The 17,616-nt window shown below is 38.9% G+C and overlaps 1 protein-coding gene across 2 annotated transcripts in view; it reads right to left on the bottom strand.

Annotated features, from left to right (window-relative positions):
- The window catches only part of KIFAP3 (kinesin associated protein 3), a 66,677-nt gene that overhangs the window by 21,536 nt on the left and 27,525 nt on the right, over positions 1-17,616 (bottom strand). Inside the window, exons 12-18 of one of the 2 annotated variants that reach the window (XM_042029742.1) lie at positions 14,153-14,261; positions 12,743-12,855; positions 11,623-11,788; positions 11,286-11,411; positions 10,955-11,053; positions 10,055-10,140; positions 1,525-1,714 (exon numbers count right to left, since the gene is read on the bottom strand). In XM_042029742.1, the coding sequence (XP_041885676.1) occupies positions 1,525-1,714; positions 10,055-10,140; positions 10,955-11,053; positions 11,286-11,411; positions 11,623-11,788; positions 12,743-12,855; positions 14,153-14,261 (889 nt within the window). Of the gene's footprint in view, positions 1-1,524; positions 1,715-10,054; positions 10,141-10,954; positions 11,054-11,285; positions 11,415-11,622; positions 11,789-12,742; positions 12,856-14,152; positions 14,262-17,616 lie in introns of both variants that reach the window. The other variant, XM_042029741.1, reaches the window with a different exon arrangement.

The following is a 17,616-nucleotide window of genomic DNA, read 5'->3' on the forward strand; positions in this document are numbered from 1 at the left end:
TGAGAAGTGAATCTGCATTTTGAATATAATCACTCTTTAAAAAAAGGGCTACCTTTAAAAACAAAAGCACATTTCAAACATCTGCAGAACATATCACTGGAATTCTACCTCTCCTTCCTGGTTAAATATCAATTCCAACACAAAAAATCCCTTTGTTCAAATAACATTAAGCCTGTAACATAAATGATTGAAAGCCAGGAAATTCAGTGTTATTGGTGTCACTCCATCTCTAGCTCCCACTATTGGGAACAGAACTGTCCCTATGAAATAAGCAATCAAGACCTGTAAAGGGAGACTACAGTAGGCATACCTTTACCTCAGGAAGCCCCAAGGAGATGATGTAAGAAAAGGCCCTTACAGGGCACAACACTTGGCTCCCACTGCCAACCCTGTGGGTTTAGTAGAGCAAGATAAAGCTACAGGAGCCAAAAGAAAAAAAAATATGACACTAAAGAGACAAGTTGCTATGGCTGACATATGCAATCAAAAATAGAAGAAAAAGCAGCCTTATGTTCTGATATCCTTTGAGAACAGTATCTGAAATGCCTCTGAGATCTTGCAGAATTATCTTCTTGCAGCAACTATGAGTGAAGATTATGGGATTTAGTGGTTTTGTTTTTCTAATTACTCTTCCTGCCAATTAATCCAGAGTCACAGAGTTCTGTGACTCATGCTTCATGGCAGAGGACTGGACACCTATGTGGAAAATGTAAAACACAGAAAAAGAAAAACCCAGCAATTAAAAAAACCCCAAAAATCCATGTACTCAGTTATCCAGGAGTTTGAAAAGGATCTAAATCCACAAGTTTGAGAGTGCAAGCCAACTCCTAGTTACAAAAAGTTATTTATCCACTGGGGAAATTATTTCATGATTGTCTCCTGCAAAGTTTTTTTGAACCTCCCTCTGAAACAGCTGGTAACACTGGATTAGATAAATCAGCATTTACAGAAGAGATTCACATGCTTCCCTAAAACCTAGATAGACTAAATCATAGAGATAGATTAGTTTAAAGTCACAGAATGATGGCCTCTGCTAAGGAATCCACAAGTTTGATGTGACTCTACTAAAGTCTTTTATCAATATCTGCAGTAAAAATCCCATTACACAACTAACACAATAGGCAGAAAAAAATTCAGCATAAATCCCACAGCTGTGAATTTAACAGGGATGAGAGAAGGTTTTTGTTTACAGAGCAAACAAGCAATGTACACAAGAAATAGGTGGGAAGAACAGGGCTGGGCCACGTTTACTTGAATCCATTGTCATGGTCCATCAGCTGTCTGAGACAGGCCTACTCATATTTCTGCAGACCTGTAACATTTCCTAAAATCATGGATATACAGTACTTAATCCATCATTAACATCCCAGCACGGACAAGCCCGTCCCTGGTTGGCATCAGTGCTGCTCCCAATGACACAAAAGGGGAACTGTCCTGCTGGCTTGAGTCAGGCCCAGCTCAAGCTCCCACTCCAAATGCAGAAGTGGCAATCCCAGTGCTAAATACTGACATGTGCTGCATTACCTGCGTTATAGTAGAGGTCAGGTCTTTCCAGAATATCCCCTTCATGGATGTAGGGCTCAATGGGATCATCACCATACAGGTACTGCTCACTGTCATCCATCTGCCGACTCTCCACCATCTCCAGCCACTGTGAGTTGTGCCATCGAAACTTCTCTGTCTGAATTTTTTTAGCCCATTCCTCATCATATTCCTGTTAAAAATCACCACACAGTGTTTTAGAATGAGCTCTAGACAAAGCTGGTGTAACAGGAAATGGCAGGGGAATCCAACATCAGCAAAAGATGCAAGTTCAGGGCCCAATGACTTAAATGCTCTACTCAGTTGCACATTCTTTGAACAAAGAAGGGATTTTGCAAGCACTGGGCATTATTCTGGTTTGTGATGCAGTAGTCCTTCATGGTTTGGAAGTCCAAACCTTCATGGTTTGGAACCTCACACCGTCCAGAAAAAACTCCTGCTTTGAACAGAACAGTTCCATCATCAGTCTCCTCATTTGGTTTAATTAAGAAGACCCAATTACTGCCAATCTTCAGGGGACTTTTCATAATTAATTATTAACACTGGCCAAATACCCTGCACATCTTCATTAGATGAGCATTTACTAGGACAACTAGTTGCTAAAAAAATAAATTAAAGAGAAAGGCTGTGATAAAACCAATACATTTATTTTATTTCATGAGCTCCAGCAAGAATTTAATTTTCAACTTCATGTCAAATTTTATGTATAATGTTGAACAGCCACAAAAATGGTACACAACTAAACTCTGAGAGGAACTTCTCCAGAAAGCTGAGTAAAACAGGATATAGGTTCCAGTCACTATGGAAAAACATGTAGGCATCAAATTTCAATCTGGATTACAGCCTAATTGCACTCAAGTGGTGTGATATTCCATATAGAGGAACATCAGCATGAAGTGACATAGCTATGGTCACTGCAATCAGCTGTTCAGAGAAGGATCTTCTAAACGGAGCAGACTTTGTGGGCTGGTGATTACCACTGAGGGAACACTGACCCATGGATAACACTCAGTTCCTTGATCCTACTGGGAAGATAGGGCACAGTTATCTCTAGGAAATTCATCAGCATATGAAATCTGCAGATGGTATCAATTTGGGAATAGTCACAAATCATGCACCATGATTAGTGCTTTTTTAAACCAAAGTACTGTGAACAAGGATAACATCCCTAAGCAGAATGTTTCTTCTTGTGGGAAGAAATACCCTTATGAAACACATCCCACTCCACTGTATTCTAACCTAACTACAAAGGAGAGAAAACTTGAAAATAATTTCTTAACTCTCATGGTGGTTAACACATGATCTAGACAGACTTTCCTGAGAGATCTAAGCTGGAGTAGTTTAAGGCTTTAAAAATCTGTTTTACTTAGCTCTGAACAGGAAAACGACACACAATTAGTGACAACGCCTTGGTTGTGGAAGTGGTAACTTCTTAAATTGCTCCTGCTAGACATGCCAAAGTAGATCTGTCTACAACAAGAGGCCATAAAATGGCAGAGAAGGCAGAATAAGCTGGCTTCGTGGCTCATGTTAAACTTCTGAAAGCGCTATAGTCTGAACTTGAGGTCTTAAACTGACTTAATATTCAACCAGCCGTGTCTTCACTGCTATAATATGTGTTGCACAGGTAACACTCTCTACCCTGTGCCTTTTCCACCTTTTGACTGGTGGCTAACACAAAAGCCAGCTGGCCCTGCCAGAGGCTTCTCTGAAATTGCCAACAAGTATCTAGAACATCCAAGATTTCATTATTCTCAATTTCTCCAATTCCACCTCTGACCAATGCTAATTCCTAGACCTTGCTAATTCCACTCCTCACCATCCTGACACTCCTGTTCAGTGATCCTGTCCAAAACCTGGTGTCTTGCACAACTTCCATACCCAGAGCAGGTCCCACCTGTGGGATCTATAGATATTCTCAGTGCCTAGGGGCCTCAAGCAAAATTCCATTTTCTATCAGTATTACAGCAGCCTTAGGGAGGGAGAAAAGACAAGACAAAAAAAAAAACCCCAAACTACCAAAACCCAACAAACACCTCACACTGTTTGCATAAGAACACCTCAGGCTATTTCTTGATTTTTTTTCCCCCCCATCTCCACTCTTGATTAAAAAGAAAAGTTAGAAGTAACAGTAAAAACAAGAATGTCCCTGGAAAAAGCAAGCTCATCACTGAGATTTATAAATAACCCATTAAAAAAAAAAAAAAAAAAAAAAAAGACGACGACAAGGAGTGACTTTCAATGATGACACCTAACCAGCATCTTGGAAACAGCTCCTTTGCTGCATCTGCCAGAGCTAAACCCTGGACCAGCTATTACGTCAGCCTCCAGCAGTTGTGAATTACTTACAAGCTTTAGAGAAACATCTTGTAACTGCCAGAAATCATACTGCAGTCTTAAGAACACTTCCCAGAAATCATGATTGCAAAGAAGTGGGGGAAAAGAAACAAATTTAACAAACAGCAAATTAGACTAACCTCTGTGGAAGCTGAATCCCTTTGACATTATCCTGTTTACCTTTAGAAGTTCTCAAAAGCCAAAAGGCCATCAGCTAAATCACCTAATTCCCATTTACCATCAATGCACTTTGAAAACACTTGAATATTCCCAAAGTTACAACCTTAAACGTATCCCACTTCCTGACATCAGAGTTCCTTTCCACACCACTGTCTGAACATGCTGAATTTCTGCCAGAAATAGACATCAACTTCTTATATCCTTCTGCAAAAATCAGTTAACATTTCTCAGATTCTAACTGATTTTTCCTTTCAATGATGACAGCAGGGCAGAATATTCCTATATACTCTACATTTCCCACCCTATATTAAGAGGCTTAAGACTCCCAGGTATTTTTCCTCAATCACTCATCTAAATTTTGGAAAATGGGATTAGCAATTGAATAGCACATTACTTAAAAACCACAATTTATCCATTCAAGTAGTTTGGCAATTTTGTTCTTGTTGCTCATTCCCAGTGAAAAAAGCAAGGTACAAAATATTACAAAGAAGTGACTGCACCAGAATTAGATCAATGATCAGTTTTGTCAGGAGTTTCATTCTGGCAGCAATCACAGAAAAGGAAGATTTGCAATAATCTAGAAAAATTTACATAACCTCAGCACAAAAAAAAAAGTTCATTTAAGTACTGCTAGATCAGGAATGTGTCTGTAGGTTTTCCACAGAAATATGCAGAACCACCACTGGGTAAATGATTAATGGAACAACATCAGAATGGAAGAAAACCTGTAAATGCAGGACCACAGCCAAAAGGCACAAAGAAACCAGATTAAAGACATGTAGAGCAAAACAATTTCCTAAAACACTGCAAGTCTTCCAGTAATTATATTTTGAGTTATTAAAACCTTTTTTATTATTATTTTGAGAGTTTTTTTAACTTACAAACTTACTTACAAGTTTTGGTTGGGCTTTGGGTTTTAAACACATGAAGCACCCTTTCTTTACAAAGGAATTCCTGCAACAGTGAAACCAGAAAACTAAAAATCATGGAGATACAGCCATAGCTTTGAGCCCTCCAGTCCTTTTAAATGTTAGGCTACTGGAAAAGCACTGCAAGGGAGAACAAGAAGGTGAACAGAATGTGCCTAGTCTCCAACACCACCCCCCTCAAACACTGCAGTCATGGTCAGAAACTTAAAAGGAGGAATTCTGAAAGCTGATTTTATTCTCTTTGGAGCTCCCTGACATCACTGTTTTTAACATTCGGTTTCCATAAATCCACAAGTGTCATAGAAGATGTATGGCTCGACTCTGGGAGGAATGTGCCATCCTTTTTGAAGTTCTACTTCCAACTTTGTTTACTACTGAACCATTGAAATATTATGAAGCGTTAACTGGCCTATTATCAGAGAGTGTCTGTTCCCTATCAGGGTCCCCTTTGTCACTGGCTTCCGTCACACCTTGTATCTGATTAACACACTATAGGATAACATAGAGCTACACAGATCTGCTTTGTGTTCTCTCACAGCTGATGAAAAACAGATTTTCCTTTTCACTTTAATGTGGTTGCCCTTTAATTTGGTCTGTAATAGGGTTCATTTGATGTGATTCCTCATACTGAACTGAAACTGCTATACAATAAGTAGAATGCTCATTATGTTCAAGGCTGTACTTGGTGATATGTTACACTCTTCATTATTTAACCACCCCAAAAATACCACTGTTCACATAAAAGATTAAATTAACTATTTATTAAGAAAGAAGATATTTATCTTGTCTAGCTATCCAAAAGTTAGGCATGTGATTTTAACTACGTGCCTCTATAAACCAAGGAGAGAAACAGATGTTAGGGATCACCTTCTGCAGGTGTCTACCACACCTACCTTAGGGAAAGTACCACTGTTGGGCAATTCCTTCAGAGGCCAGGAAAAAAAAAAACTCCTTCCACCACTTACACCTGTGAAACCCAGAGTCACTGCTTCACAATCAGCTTCCTCACTTAATATATTCTGACAGGAAGCTCAGAGAAATCTGAGAGCTGAAACTAACAGCAAGACAAAGAGTAACCATTAATGCCCTCTAAATTTAAGTGACTACATAAAATGTAGGGCACTCCGAAAGCTGTCAGTAGCAGACTAGAGAAACTTTTTTTTCCTCCCCTTTGGAGGAATGTAAGGTATCTCATTGGCAACCTGTTATTTAAGTAACAGATCAGTGTTTCGGCTCATGTTCCTAGTCCTACAAGTCCAGAGAGCAAGCACCAATGCTGAAAGGGAATCTGTCCAAGATAGGTATTATGTGAAGACAAAAACAATCAGGACACTCTTGCCCTATCTAAAGCTGCCTGTGGTTACTCTGTTGCAGGCAGAGCCACAAGAGGCTACCAGCACCAAAGCAGACTAATGGCATATTTAACAATGAACAGAGAAAACATGTCAGCAGTTCAGCTGCAGCCCCAGTGCCTCGCTGCCCTTCAAACCACCCCTCTGTTTTCACATTTGCTACAGGATAACAGGGGAACAAGATGCACCACAGAAAGGGCATCTTGTCAAGTGACAGGAGAACCTTTTTTCCTGGAGTGGCTACAGCACCCTTCATGGAAAGAGGACACCAAGCTAGAGTCAGAGGTTATCTCTTCCCAGAGTATGCTGCCTATTCAAATAAAGCCCACACCAAATCCCTGTGGTCTGCTCTTTCTTGACTCTAAGAGAGCTGGCCAACATCTCACACAGCTGGCCCCAAATCCCAGAGCACAGAGGGTTCACAGCACATTCCTGCTTCTTATGTGAAATTCCAGCATTCCCATCATGGAGGATTTCTATCAGAGAGTTTAGCTAACAGGGAAAGATGCAAGCTGTTCATTAACAATGATTTCCATAAAAGGCAAACATTATTTGCCATTCATTACAAATACCCAGGGCAAAGAACAAGAGCTGAAAAAACACCTTAGCCAAGAGGCTCTCCCTAAATCCCATAGCTACAATGCTATCTAAAAGATGTTTTACTCCTGCAGGAAGTATTGTGATCCATTCTTGATCACCAGAGAAACAAGATGGTGCAGCAGGTCTGGATTTGAAGCTGCAAAGACAGTGAACAAGATCAGGGGAATGGGGGAGGGTCAGACTTCAGAGTCCAAGGACCTGATGATGATTAATATCCTTTAAATAAATGAGGAAAATAATTGGACTGCAATAAAACTGAGCTAGGAGCAGAGAAAGAATAAGAAACCTGAAGATTAGTGGCCCCCTTGGCTCTTGATAATGTTGCCCAAGGTGAACAGAATAAAACCATCTCAAGTAAGCTGACATCTCTTTCCACAAGCATGAAGTTGCAGTTGTCTAGGCTTCTGAAGCAAGGGAAAAGGGAAATTAATTTGCTTGAGACTCCTATACCAGCTGTTGATTTCAGGCTTTCAGCTAAGCTGTGAGAGCTGCCCCACTTTAGGGGTACAAGTACACTGAACTAGCTGCTTGCTGCCAAAACTCAGCACATGACTGAGACTGAAGCATCCCTAAATCATCAACTCAGACTTTTTTTGACAAAAGGGGTACCTTGCTTCCCCCAGTGCAAAGCTCACACTGCCCAGTATATACTGTGCTAAAGCAGCACATCTGTTTCAGTTCATCAATGGCAGAGTCCAGCCAAGCTATATTAAACAAATCATCACTAGTGTAACATTTCCATAATTTCTATGACAATTACTTTACTACAGAAAGCATTTCTCCCCTAAGGCTTATAAGCCATGTGATTTTCTCCAGCGCTATTTCAATCACAGTATATACAGCTCATTGATGAGTGAAAGAAGCATTTGTCTCCCTGAGTAGAAATTATTTTCACATCTATTCCCCAACATTTATTTTCTGATTTCCATCAGAGGACCTACTCCTGTCAGCATGTATGCAACAAGAAGACTGAAAAGTGAAGGTTTGCTTGTTGTGAATTTATCACAGATAAGAAGTTCCACCATTCTTGGAGACTACATCTGTCCAGACACCTCAGCAGGCACTGCTTGTGTGAAACTGCCACACAACCAAATACCTCTATGTTTACAGCCTGCTTTAACATTCCTCTGAGCTGAGTGGCAAAACACCTATCAAGATCTGAGCTTCTGATAACTTCCTCTCTTATATTTTCTCCCATCACCATCTAGAATATGTTGCCTTTTTTGCCTGGGATTTTTTGTACTGAGAGACACAAGTGCAACCAGATTACAACATAATTGAGAAAGCAATCAAAGTTCCCTTTGTCTTCCAGAAAAGACAGCACATTATGCTTCCTGTTCCCCTCAGGGCCATGATGTTTATGCAACTTATAACCCCAACACTCAGATAATAAAGCCAGAAAGACCTTTTTGGAAAAGGAACTCTCCTAACTCACCAGCTAACACCATTCTAAGTGTGGCACTGCTCCACAAATAAAGAAAAATACAATTTACCACCATGCAAGCTGCCCTCAGTATGTGTTTGGTGTCTTCTCTTCACCCCCCAATAACCACAGTATCATATAATTTCTTCCCTTTATTCTTCCTCAAGGCCCTGAAAGTCCTGTCCAGTGCTTTTTGCAAGTTGAAAAGCTTTTCCCATCCATTATCTTAGCACTCCTCATTGACCCATCCATAAATATTTGATGATCTTAGGAAGGGAAAAAAACCCAAGTACATTTTACTCAGATGGTAATACTGAATACGAAGCTGTATTTTTGTATGTTTATTTTTCTAGATTCTATAAATTTTGCTTAATAATATTACTAGCAATTTTTCACTAACTAGATATTACTGTGCACCTCACTGTAAAGCTTCTCTGTATGAACAAGTAATGTCATAAACACACAAAGTGTGAGTCACTTGGAAATTGCACTGGCCCCAAGGTAAAACAAGTGTTGGATGCACTTGGATTGTCCAGCCTCACCCAGAAGATATAAAAATCCTTCTGCTACTTCCACTGGAGATGTCTCTGGAAATAGCTGATCATGGTAAGCTGAACATGATGCCCATCATAAATAAGCACTAAGTGCAAATTCATCTGAATTTGTTTAAATTGAGTTTAAATCTCACCCTTAATGAATATCAACAGCAACTCTGCTACTGGAGCACAATTTTCATTTCATACCTCCACGAAGCAAAACCAGATCCAAATAAGAAGAATTCCAGTACAGAAAATATTATGTCATTTTACTGGTTTAAGGGGAATATTACATTGGAAGACATTATTGATGAGTGTAACAGAAAAAGAGAAGCTAGACTGTAATATTTTGCAGTGCAAGTTAGGCCTTAGACTACATTAAGCTTTTCAGAGAACAAGCTGCAATACACAATTCAACTGAAAAAGAAACTATGTAGATGACTGAAAAGGCAATAAGGTAGAAAAAGGCACTGCTGCTCTTGACTCAGTAAAGTTCTCTTTAGCTATAAGATTTAATTTCATGACAGTTACTCTATATCCAAAAGTATGTACAGTCAGTACGATCCTCAAGAGCACTTTGTAATTTAATATTCTTTCTTTTTTCCAATTTAGCGGTTTAATACAACTGTCCCAAAAGTTTACTGTGATCCATGGATAGTTGGATAAACTAAGTTATATAACTAAAGGAAACGTATCCAAGAGGTGAAGACAATATTATAGTGACTGTTCCCCCAGCAGGGAACAGCCAGCATCAGGATCACTGCAACATTTTCTTTTTGAAACAAATTGGCATCAGGCAATGTAGAGAAGCTGAATAAAAGCTGCTTCAATAAAAGCTGCTAAAAGGGTAACAATCCATTTGTTTGGAGAACTAGGAAATAATGAAAGCTTGGCACACTTATGTAATGTGATTAATTTATTTAAGTCTAAAAGCACTCTTTAAAAGTGTAAAGTTAACTAGTATGAATTTTCGAAGTACATACACGCTTTCTGGAAGTTTGATGCACAGCCTAATGATCGGTTAATGATCATTATTATCAATGAAATGATTTGAAAGTTGCACATGAAAAATACTCTTAATTTGCAATATATTTAATTATTTTAGAATTCTCTTGTGTAAAGAGGCTCTGGAAGGATCAAGAAAATCAGACCTACCGCTATGATATCCAGAGTGTTGTCACAAACCTTGCGGATCTCAGCATTTTTATCGTGCATCAGGTCTATAAGATACGCTGGGGCTTCTGCAAAGAAACTGTTAAGGAGAAAAACATGTTTCTTTCTGCTCCCCGTCCCCCCCCCCCCCCGACCCCAGGTTATTCAAACTGCAAATTTCACTAAGAAGCAGAGGCGGGAATTTTTCATGTCATGTAGCAAGAAAGCATTTTTCAAATGTTGGTGCTTTATAGTTACAGAATTAGCAAGAGATCCAACTTTATATTTTTAATTTTTTTTAAGCTAGCAACCTAGGAATCCAAACAGGAGACAAAGAACAACCACCCAGCTGCCTTCTCAGATATTCCACAGAGCTTAAAGGCAAAAAGAACATTAAGAAATATTCTTTGTATTGTTAGCAACGTAATCACTAACTTGCTATCCCTACCAGGGCTCATTCAACCCATTCTGAATGCTTCAATGAAATTTAACATTCAGTTAAGGCCCACAGAATTTCAGGCCATGCAACACATATGTATAATGGTGCTGTGCAAGAAGTTTGCCTATGCTCTGCATACATTCTTCTATGAACAATGAATTTCATTATGATTTACAAAACAAATCCATACAGTAAATCAGACTGGACAGCAACTAATGAGTCATCTGGTCCAGTGATCCCCCTACCTGCTTCAAAGCAAACTAACTTCTAATATTTACTATTACTCTATTACTCTTACAGTCCCTTTACATGCTTAGGCTGCTTGGGTTTTTTCTTCAGCTGAAATAAGTATTTACAAAGAAACCTCTGAGATCATGCGGTTACTGCATGAGAAATATAAGTCAAACACCAGCAATGGCAGATTAAGTGCTGCAAATCTATATATTTAATCTTTAAAAAGATACGTGTTTCCTTGATGATGACATCTCTGGTGGCTTGGTGGAACACCATCTGATAAAACACATAGATGATCTGGCAGACAAACTCATCATCCTCCTGCTGAGCTGCAAAGAGGAAAATATCCACCACAATTTCAAATCTCACAAATAGAAGCTTTTGATGCTTAAAGTTGTGAAGGTGTGGGAAACCCCAAATCTATTAGACTAGTACTCAGAATCAGTCACTAGGGAAGTGACTGCTCATCCTTCCACATACAAACACCTCCCCCTGCCTTGCAAGGAAACAGCAGTGTCAATTACAGCTCTTGCTTTTCACAAGTCAAACATGGCAGTGTACCGTTTAGAAGCTCAATGAGCGCAGGGATGATTCCAGATTTAGCCAGCAGAGCAGCACAGGAGTCATCCATGGAAACGGTCCCAATCATTATCACCACTTCCAAAACGAGGTCATCCTCAGCAGAACCTGCTAAGTCAGAAGGCAGAAAGTATTACCTCTCTCAGGAATCCTTAATCTACTGGCAGTTGTATTTTTATCTGCAGACATGATTCTATTTTTCAGTGTTAGGTTTTCCCAAACAATCACAAATGATAAAGGTAAACAGACTCTACTCCAAGCACTCTAAATATTTTTTCAGAGACTCTGCTTTGAAAGCCCAACCAAACTTTGTACAGACCTGGTTTGAGCTTATCCTTGAGATATGGAACCAGCTTGTACTCCTTCAGCACAAGTTCCCAGTCCAGCTCCGGTAAGGTCAAATTTGCAAGTGTTCCCAGGCATTCAATCACAAATTCTTCTTCTTCATCATTTGATACTTGAGCTGCTAAATCACCAACATATTCCTGAAGAAAATACAGGAACAACCATTACAAATGAATAATCTGAGTTTCTGAAGAACTCACAAGTCAGCAAAACTAAAGCTAGCTCTCAAAGGAAAACTAAAGAGACTTTATTCCTGAAATGAGGATTAATAAGGCAGTTTCAATTCCAGTTGCTGAATAATCCAATAAAACATTTCAGCACTCTTCCTCTCCATCCTTTCACCTTCAAGGGATGTTTGTTCAAATCGTTTATTTAAATGTTCCAAAAGTAGTTACTACAATACAGAGTTTGAAAAAGCTCTTAGAAAAAAAGGAAACGAAGATAGAGAATACCATCCTGCATTAGCGGCAGTAATGGAGCTCTTTACCTAAAGATTTTAATAAATAACTACAAGTTTTCTGAGCACATGAACAGGGGAATAATGACTTCTACTTACGCATTTCCTACTGCTTTAAGACAATTTGATAGTCAATCCACATTTTAAGAGTATGTTTAAAATATCCATGATTAGAATGTTGTGTTTTCCTCCTTTCTTTTTAAAGGGTGGCTTTACAGGATTAATATTTAAATATTAAGTATTTAAAATACCCACAAATACAACACACTTGGCACAGTGGGGGAAAAAAAAAGCACCAGATTTTGCTGTCTAGGTTCAAAAGCAGAAATTTAGGATAACTTAATTGTTATGATGTTCACCCCAGCAGCTCAGGCTTTTTTGTTTGTTTGCTTGGTTTTGTGTGTTTGTTTTGAAACCCACTGGATAAGTCTTAAGATCTGTTTTCCCCATAGCAGGGGATCCAAACTCTGATCGACTAGCTGAGATAGCCTTAAAAAACAAAACATAAATCACCCCAGGACAGACAAGAAAACTTAAATTGGACACCCATCAAAACAAACCACAGCAGCTCTCCAGAGCCAGTCTTTTCCAGGAGCATAAAAAACAGAGATCACATTAGGTAAGACCTAATACTTACAATAAACTGGCTTTTAGTTGGCCCATCATGTTGTGAAATATTTCTGATCATCTTCATTAACAACGGGTCCTTAAACTTCAAAGCCCGCTTCATTAGCATTTTCAAACCATTTCCTGAAACAAAACCAAACACTTAGAAAATCCTCCAAATAAAAAAAAAAATTAGGAAAGTACTGGCTGATCAAAAATTACACACACCCAAAAAAATGCTTTAAGCTTTAGAAGTTTAGAAGGAAAAAATAAAGAATCTAGATAGGAACTACTGCTTCTTCCATGTTTAAATTGAAAAGAAAAAACCTGCTCTGTATAAATTCTCCAGCTTCTCTGAAATGACTACTGCGACCATACATCCTGGTGGGACACTAAGTTAGATAAATAATTAAATGCCTCCGGTGTGCTTAGTTATTTATTCAGACTAAGAAAGTTCTAGATCCAAGCCATGATCCCAGCATCGAATGCAGTTAGTGGAGATGCTGCACAGCTGCTGGTCCTAGCGCAGACACTTCTCTCCCCATTCCATGGAATAAACACATTGTTATGGTTTTAAAAGTTTATTTACCAAAGATCAATATATGGGAACATACACAGATCTGAAGTACTTGACTACATGGAGCAAATCCCAGTGTTACCATCATGCTTCCAAAAGATCACCCTGCCTACCTAAAAGCTGCTGCTAGCTTGAGTTTCACTTGTACCTTTAATATAAAATTGGATCTCCCTGCTTCCCCTTCTACAGAGCTATGCACAGAATTTTCAAGTGGAATTTCAGGTCACATAATCTCTTGATTGCAATTGTCCCTTTTGAAGGCTAGTAATTGACTGCAGTAGTTCATAGGGAGACTGTTGAGCATAAGTGAAAGTTGGAGCTACTGAGGAATATTGTTTCACTTAAAACTGCTAGTATGAAAATAATGAAACTTTAAAAGCAATCCAGAGCTACTGAAAGAAATGCAGAACCATCTAGACCATGAATCAAAATATTAGAACCCGAAAGAAGCTCAATTAAAAAAAAAAATTAATGGAAAGATGCAACTGAAAGACATTACTGCTATTCATTTGATACTGGCAGGTAAAACACCGATTAGCCAAAGCTGGATTTTAGGCATGAGGCAGAATAAAATCCTGATGTCTCCATACAGCCATAGTTTCCCACAGCAGTGTGATCAGCCTATTTTCAGGACTGTGTGGAAGTACAAGGGGTGTGGTCATCTCCCTCAAGTATCATTCCTGCCGCCAAGAGCAAATGTGAGGATATGTGGCCATTTGCTTGCAATCATTATCCAAACACATGCATTTCATTTTTTAAAAACACATATATACTTTTATAAATACATATGTAAATTATGTATATTTGAGTTAAGTATAAACTGTTGTCATCTCAAAACCCCCACTAAAACCTCAGTCCAGTTACCTTCACAGATAAGCTGCACATTTCTTTTGTTGGCAGCAAGGTTAATACAGAAAGAAATAAGTTCCAGGTCAACTCGCTCATCAGGACATTCAAAAAGCATCTTCATTAACTGCAAAGACACACAAGCACACTTGGGTCATTAATTTTTCCAAAGCATTAGAAAAGCAGTGTTATAATATCAACTACAGTACCTTTTAAAAAAATTAATATTCAGCATTTCTACAGGAACAGTAGAAGTTACAAAGGTCAGGGCATGAGATGTATAGTTCCATTATTTAGGGATAACCATCCTTATAAAGTGCCAAAAATGGCAATCACTCATCACCTTAAATTAACTTGGCATAGTTACATTTTATTGCTACCACTGAAATTTTTGTTTTAGTGGTTTTTAGTACTTGTGAATTGATAAATTTGTTTTGAAAGCCTGGGTGAATTTAACACAGGAAAAAACCCCCACAACTTAGTTCCACAGAAAGTCAGATTAATACCCAGTAGTTTAATAGAATTATGACTCTAAACATGTGCAAACAAGTGCAAAATAATTCTATTCTGCTGTGAGGTTACTCCACTGATTAGTAGTTTAGCTTTTATCTGCAGCACTGCTCTTTATCTCTGCAGCTTCCAGCTAGAGCTGAACACTGCCACATCCCAAAGAATCCTCAGTAGTAACCCTATTCTTCTGGTAACATTAATGTAAGTAGACAATCACCTATAATCCTGTTCAAACTGTTCAGCAAACGTCAGTGAATTCCCAGGTGATTCCTAAGGCTCATAACCTATGGATTGCCACCGTTTTACACACCTGGCCCTGTACTATCCATTACATCACAGGCTGGTTATATGGGCTCATTTGGTTCAATAGGAACAGTTTTTGAAATGGCATTTTGAATAGATGACCATGACTAAAATAAACCCATTTCTTTTCCCTCTGGTTCCAATCCTGGCAGACAAGCTGCACAACTTCAGGGCTGTGGGACATCACCCTGCTTGCTTCTAAAACCCACTCAGTTCATAAGACATGTTTAGATTATAATGCAAAACAGTGTGGCGACAAAGCTGAGATTACTGGAAGAGGAAACAACTAAACCTAAAGTTAAGGAGGACATAAGGTACAAAAACTGCTGCTCAGCTTGTGTCAGAAAGGGAGGGAGGAGAAGAAAGCAACAAAAAATCATTAATTTCAATGATTAACTAATCATTAAATATTTGCGTGCTTGCCCCCTGGTGGAAAGACAAGTTTGTAATGCATCAAAAGCTAGAGAAAATAGGTTAAGAGTTCATTTAAAGAGGAGAAAATAAAAAGAAACAATGGGATTGCAGGAATTCCCTCCAAAGTATTTTACTCCAGACAGATAGAAGGCTGTCATTCCAAATGGACCCAAAAAAAACCCCAAATAAAAAACTACATTACAACATAGCTATTTATGTCTTTCCTGAGACTTACATGTACTCATTTAAAAGCTATCATTGATTTCTTCCTCCCTTTCTTAAAAAGGTAAAATCAGAGTTCTCTAGCTTGTTTTAAGAACTTATAAAATCTCTACTTTATTAAATCCTTAAGCCTGACAGTCACATAGGAGGGAATTAACAGAGAAGAAAATTGCCACTTAACAAGTTGAACACGAGCATTCAAAAGTCACCCCCTGCGACTCTTCTGTTACAAAACCTTTAAAAACAGATTTTTAAAACCCTTCAAATAATTTGAAGGGAAACATTCTCATTACTTACACAATACAAAATCTGTGGAAATTAAATGTTTAACAAGATCGGATTACACTGTTAATTACTGAACTACTTCTCTATAAAAAGAAAAAATATATCCAGTTTCAATTAAAGCCGTTCAAATTTTAAAATAATAGTTTCATATGAGTTCCATGTTTCCCATTATGTCTTCATTTAATTTGATTGCTTCTTGTGCCACTTCAAAAGGAAGAGTAATTGCTGCCAAATAGGAAATATTAAAATTAAATTTGTTCTGCTTTTACTATGTCCATTGTCATCTTTTACTGATTTAACAGGAAGGCAGTAAAAAGACTGCAGCATGTGCAATGAAGAGGCAGTAGTGTTCAATCAGACAAGTCCCATATTGAGTATCAGATACCACAGACCAGGACTGAAATCACTGTGTCTAGACTCTCTGGCACCTGCCTTCACTTATTTACCAGTGACCAGAGGCCAACCCCCACAGCTCTCTGTTCACATACACCTCTGTCCAACCCCCTCCCCAAGCCTAGCTCCAACATCTTTGAATGATTATGCCAGAACTGCATGCCTCAGGAATCTCTCCTGAGTGGCTACTCCCCAACTCTGCTGTTTGAAGTGATGCTCTGGTTTCTGAACTTCAGCAGATAATGGCGGACAGGAGCAAAGGGGGCTGTCAAGAGAGGACGTTTACCAGCATTAAGCTGAAAAGAAGCTTAGAGATCAAAGAGGGGCCAAACAGGACAACCGTGGTGGAAAACATGTGGGCAGCTTTGGAGAACCTTGCACACCGCTCTGCGGTATAATATTAAATATCACCATGACATCACTGCCTAACCATGCCCTTTGATTGGCCAGGTTATTACCAATAAAGGCTTTTATAAGCATCTGGATGGCATTTGCACCTATTTAAACAAAACACGCATTGCTGAGGTCTAAACAAGAATGAACTGTTAATACTCGCTTTTAACTGTTACTAGAGTAGCACCCACTAACTCCTGCAATCCACAAGGATGTTTACCCGGGACAGCACGCGCGAGCCCTCGGCAAGCGCTTCACGCAGTCAGAATTACTACCGGGGGCTGATTTTTCCAAGCGCTTTCTACAACAGCTAAACATTCATTATTGAGTATTTGACAGTCTAGATGAACACCTTTCCTCAAAAAGAGACAAATGCAGACAAAGTTTATACCACCACTGAAAAGAGATTTGGGGTTTCCTGGGTAAAATTATATAGCAGTGAGTCCTTTTAAAACAGTAATTTTCTTTCCCTGATGCCTTATCCACTTCCCAATGCTTTCTATCTGTCTTCTTGATAACCATCCCAATTTTGAATATTCATTAGTAAAATTTAAGCTCTAGCTGCTCAACTTCTTTTTGAACTGTTGGTGGACATGACCTGTGAAGCATCAACAGCCATAGTAGCCAAGGCTACTTTCCAATTTTGTTGTTTACTTCACTAAAGCCCAGTGAAGGCAGCAGACTTGTTTCCTGCTCCACTAGTCTTGGGACACAGCTCTGTAAGCACTGGGGGTCCAAGAGTCATACCAAGATTCCCTGAAAGCACATCACAAGCAAGTCCTGAGACACTGCTGCAGGAATTCGAGTTTGGCCAGTAACTGCTCAGAACAAATCAGGTCCCTTATATTATGCAAATGCCTTAACAAATAATTGCTTCTTGTGGTAGAAAAGACAGTTAGCAGGATGCTTACAAGACCACTCTGTGACATATATGAGTTATTCCCACCAGTTCTCCCCTCTCT

Source organism: Corvus kubaryi, unplaced genomic scaffold, assembly GCF_017639235.1.
Source record: "Corvus kubaryi isolate FWS band 111438036 unplaced genomic scaffold, C.kubaryi_AGA036_p1.0 37334, whole genome shotgun sequence".
Classification (NCBI taxonomy): Eukaryota; Metazoa; Chordata; class Aves; order Passeriformes; family Corvidae; genus Corvus; species Corvus kubaryi.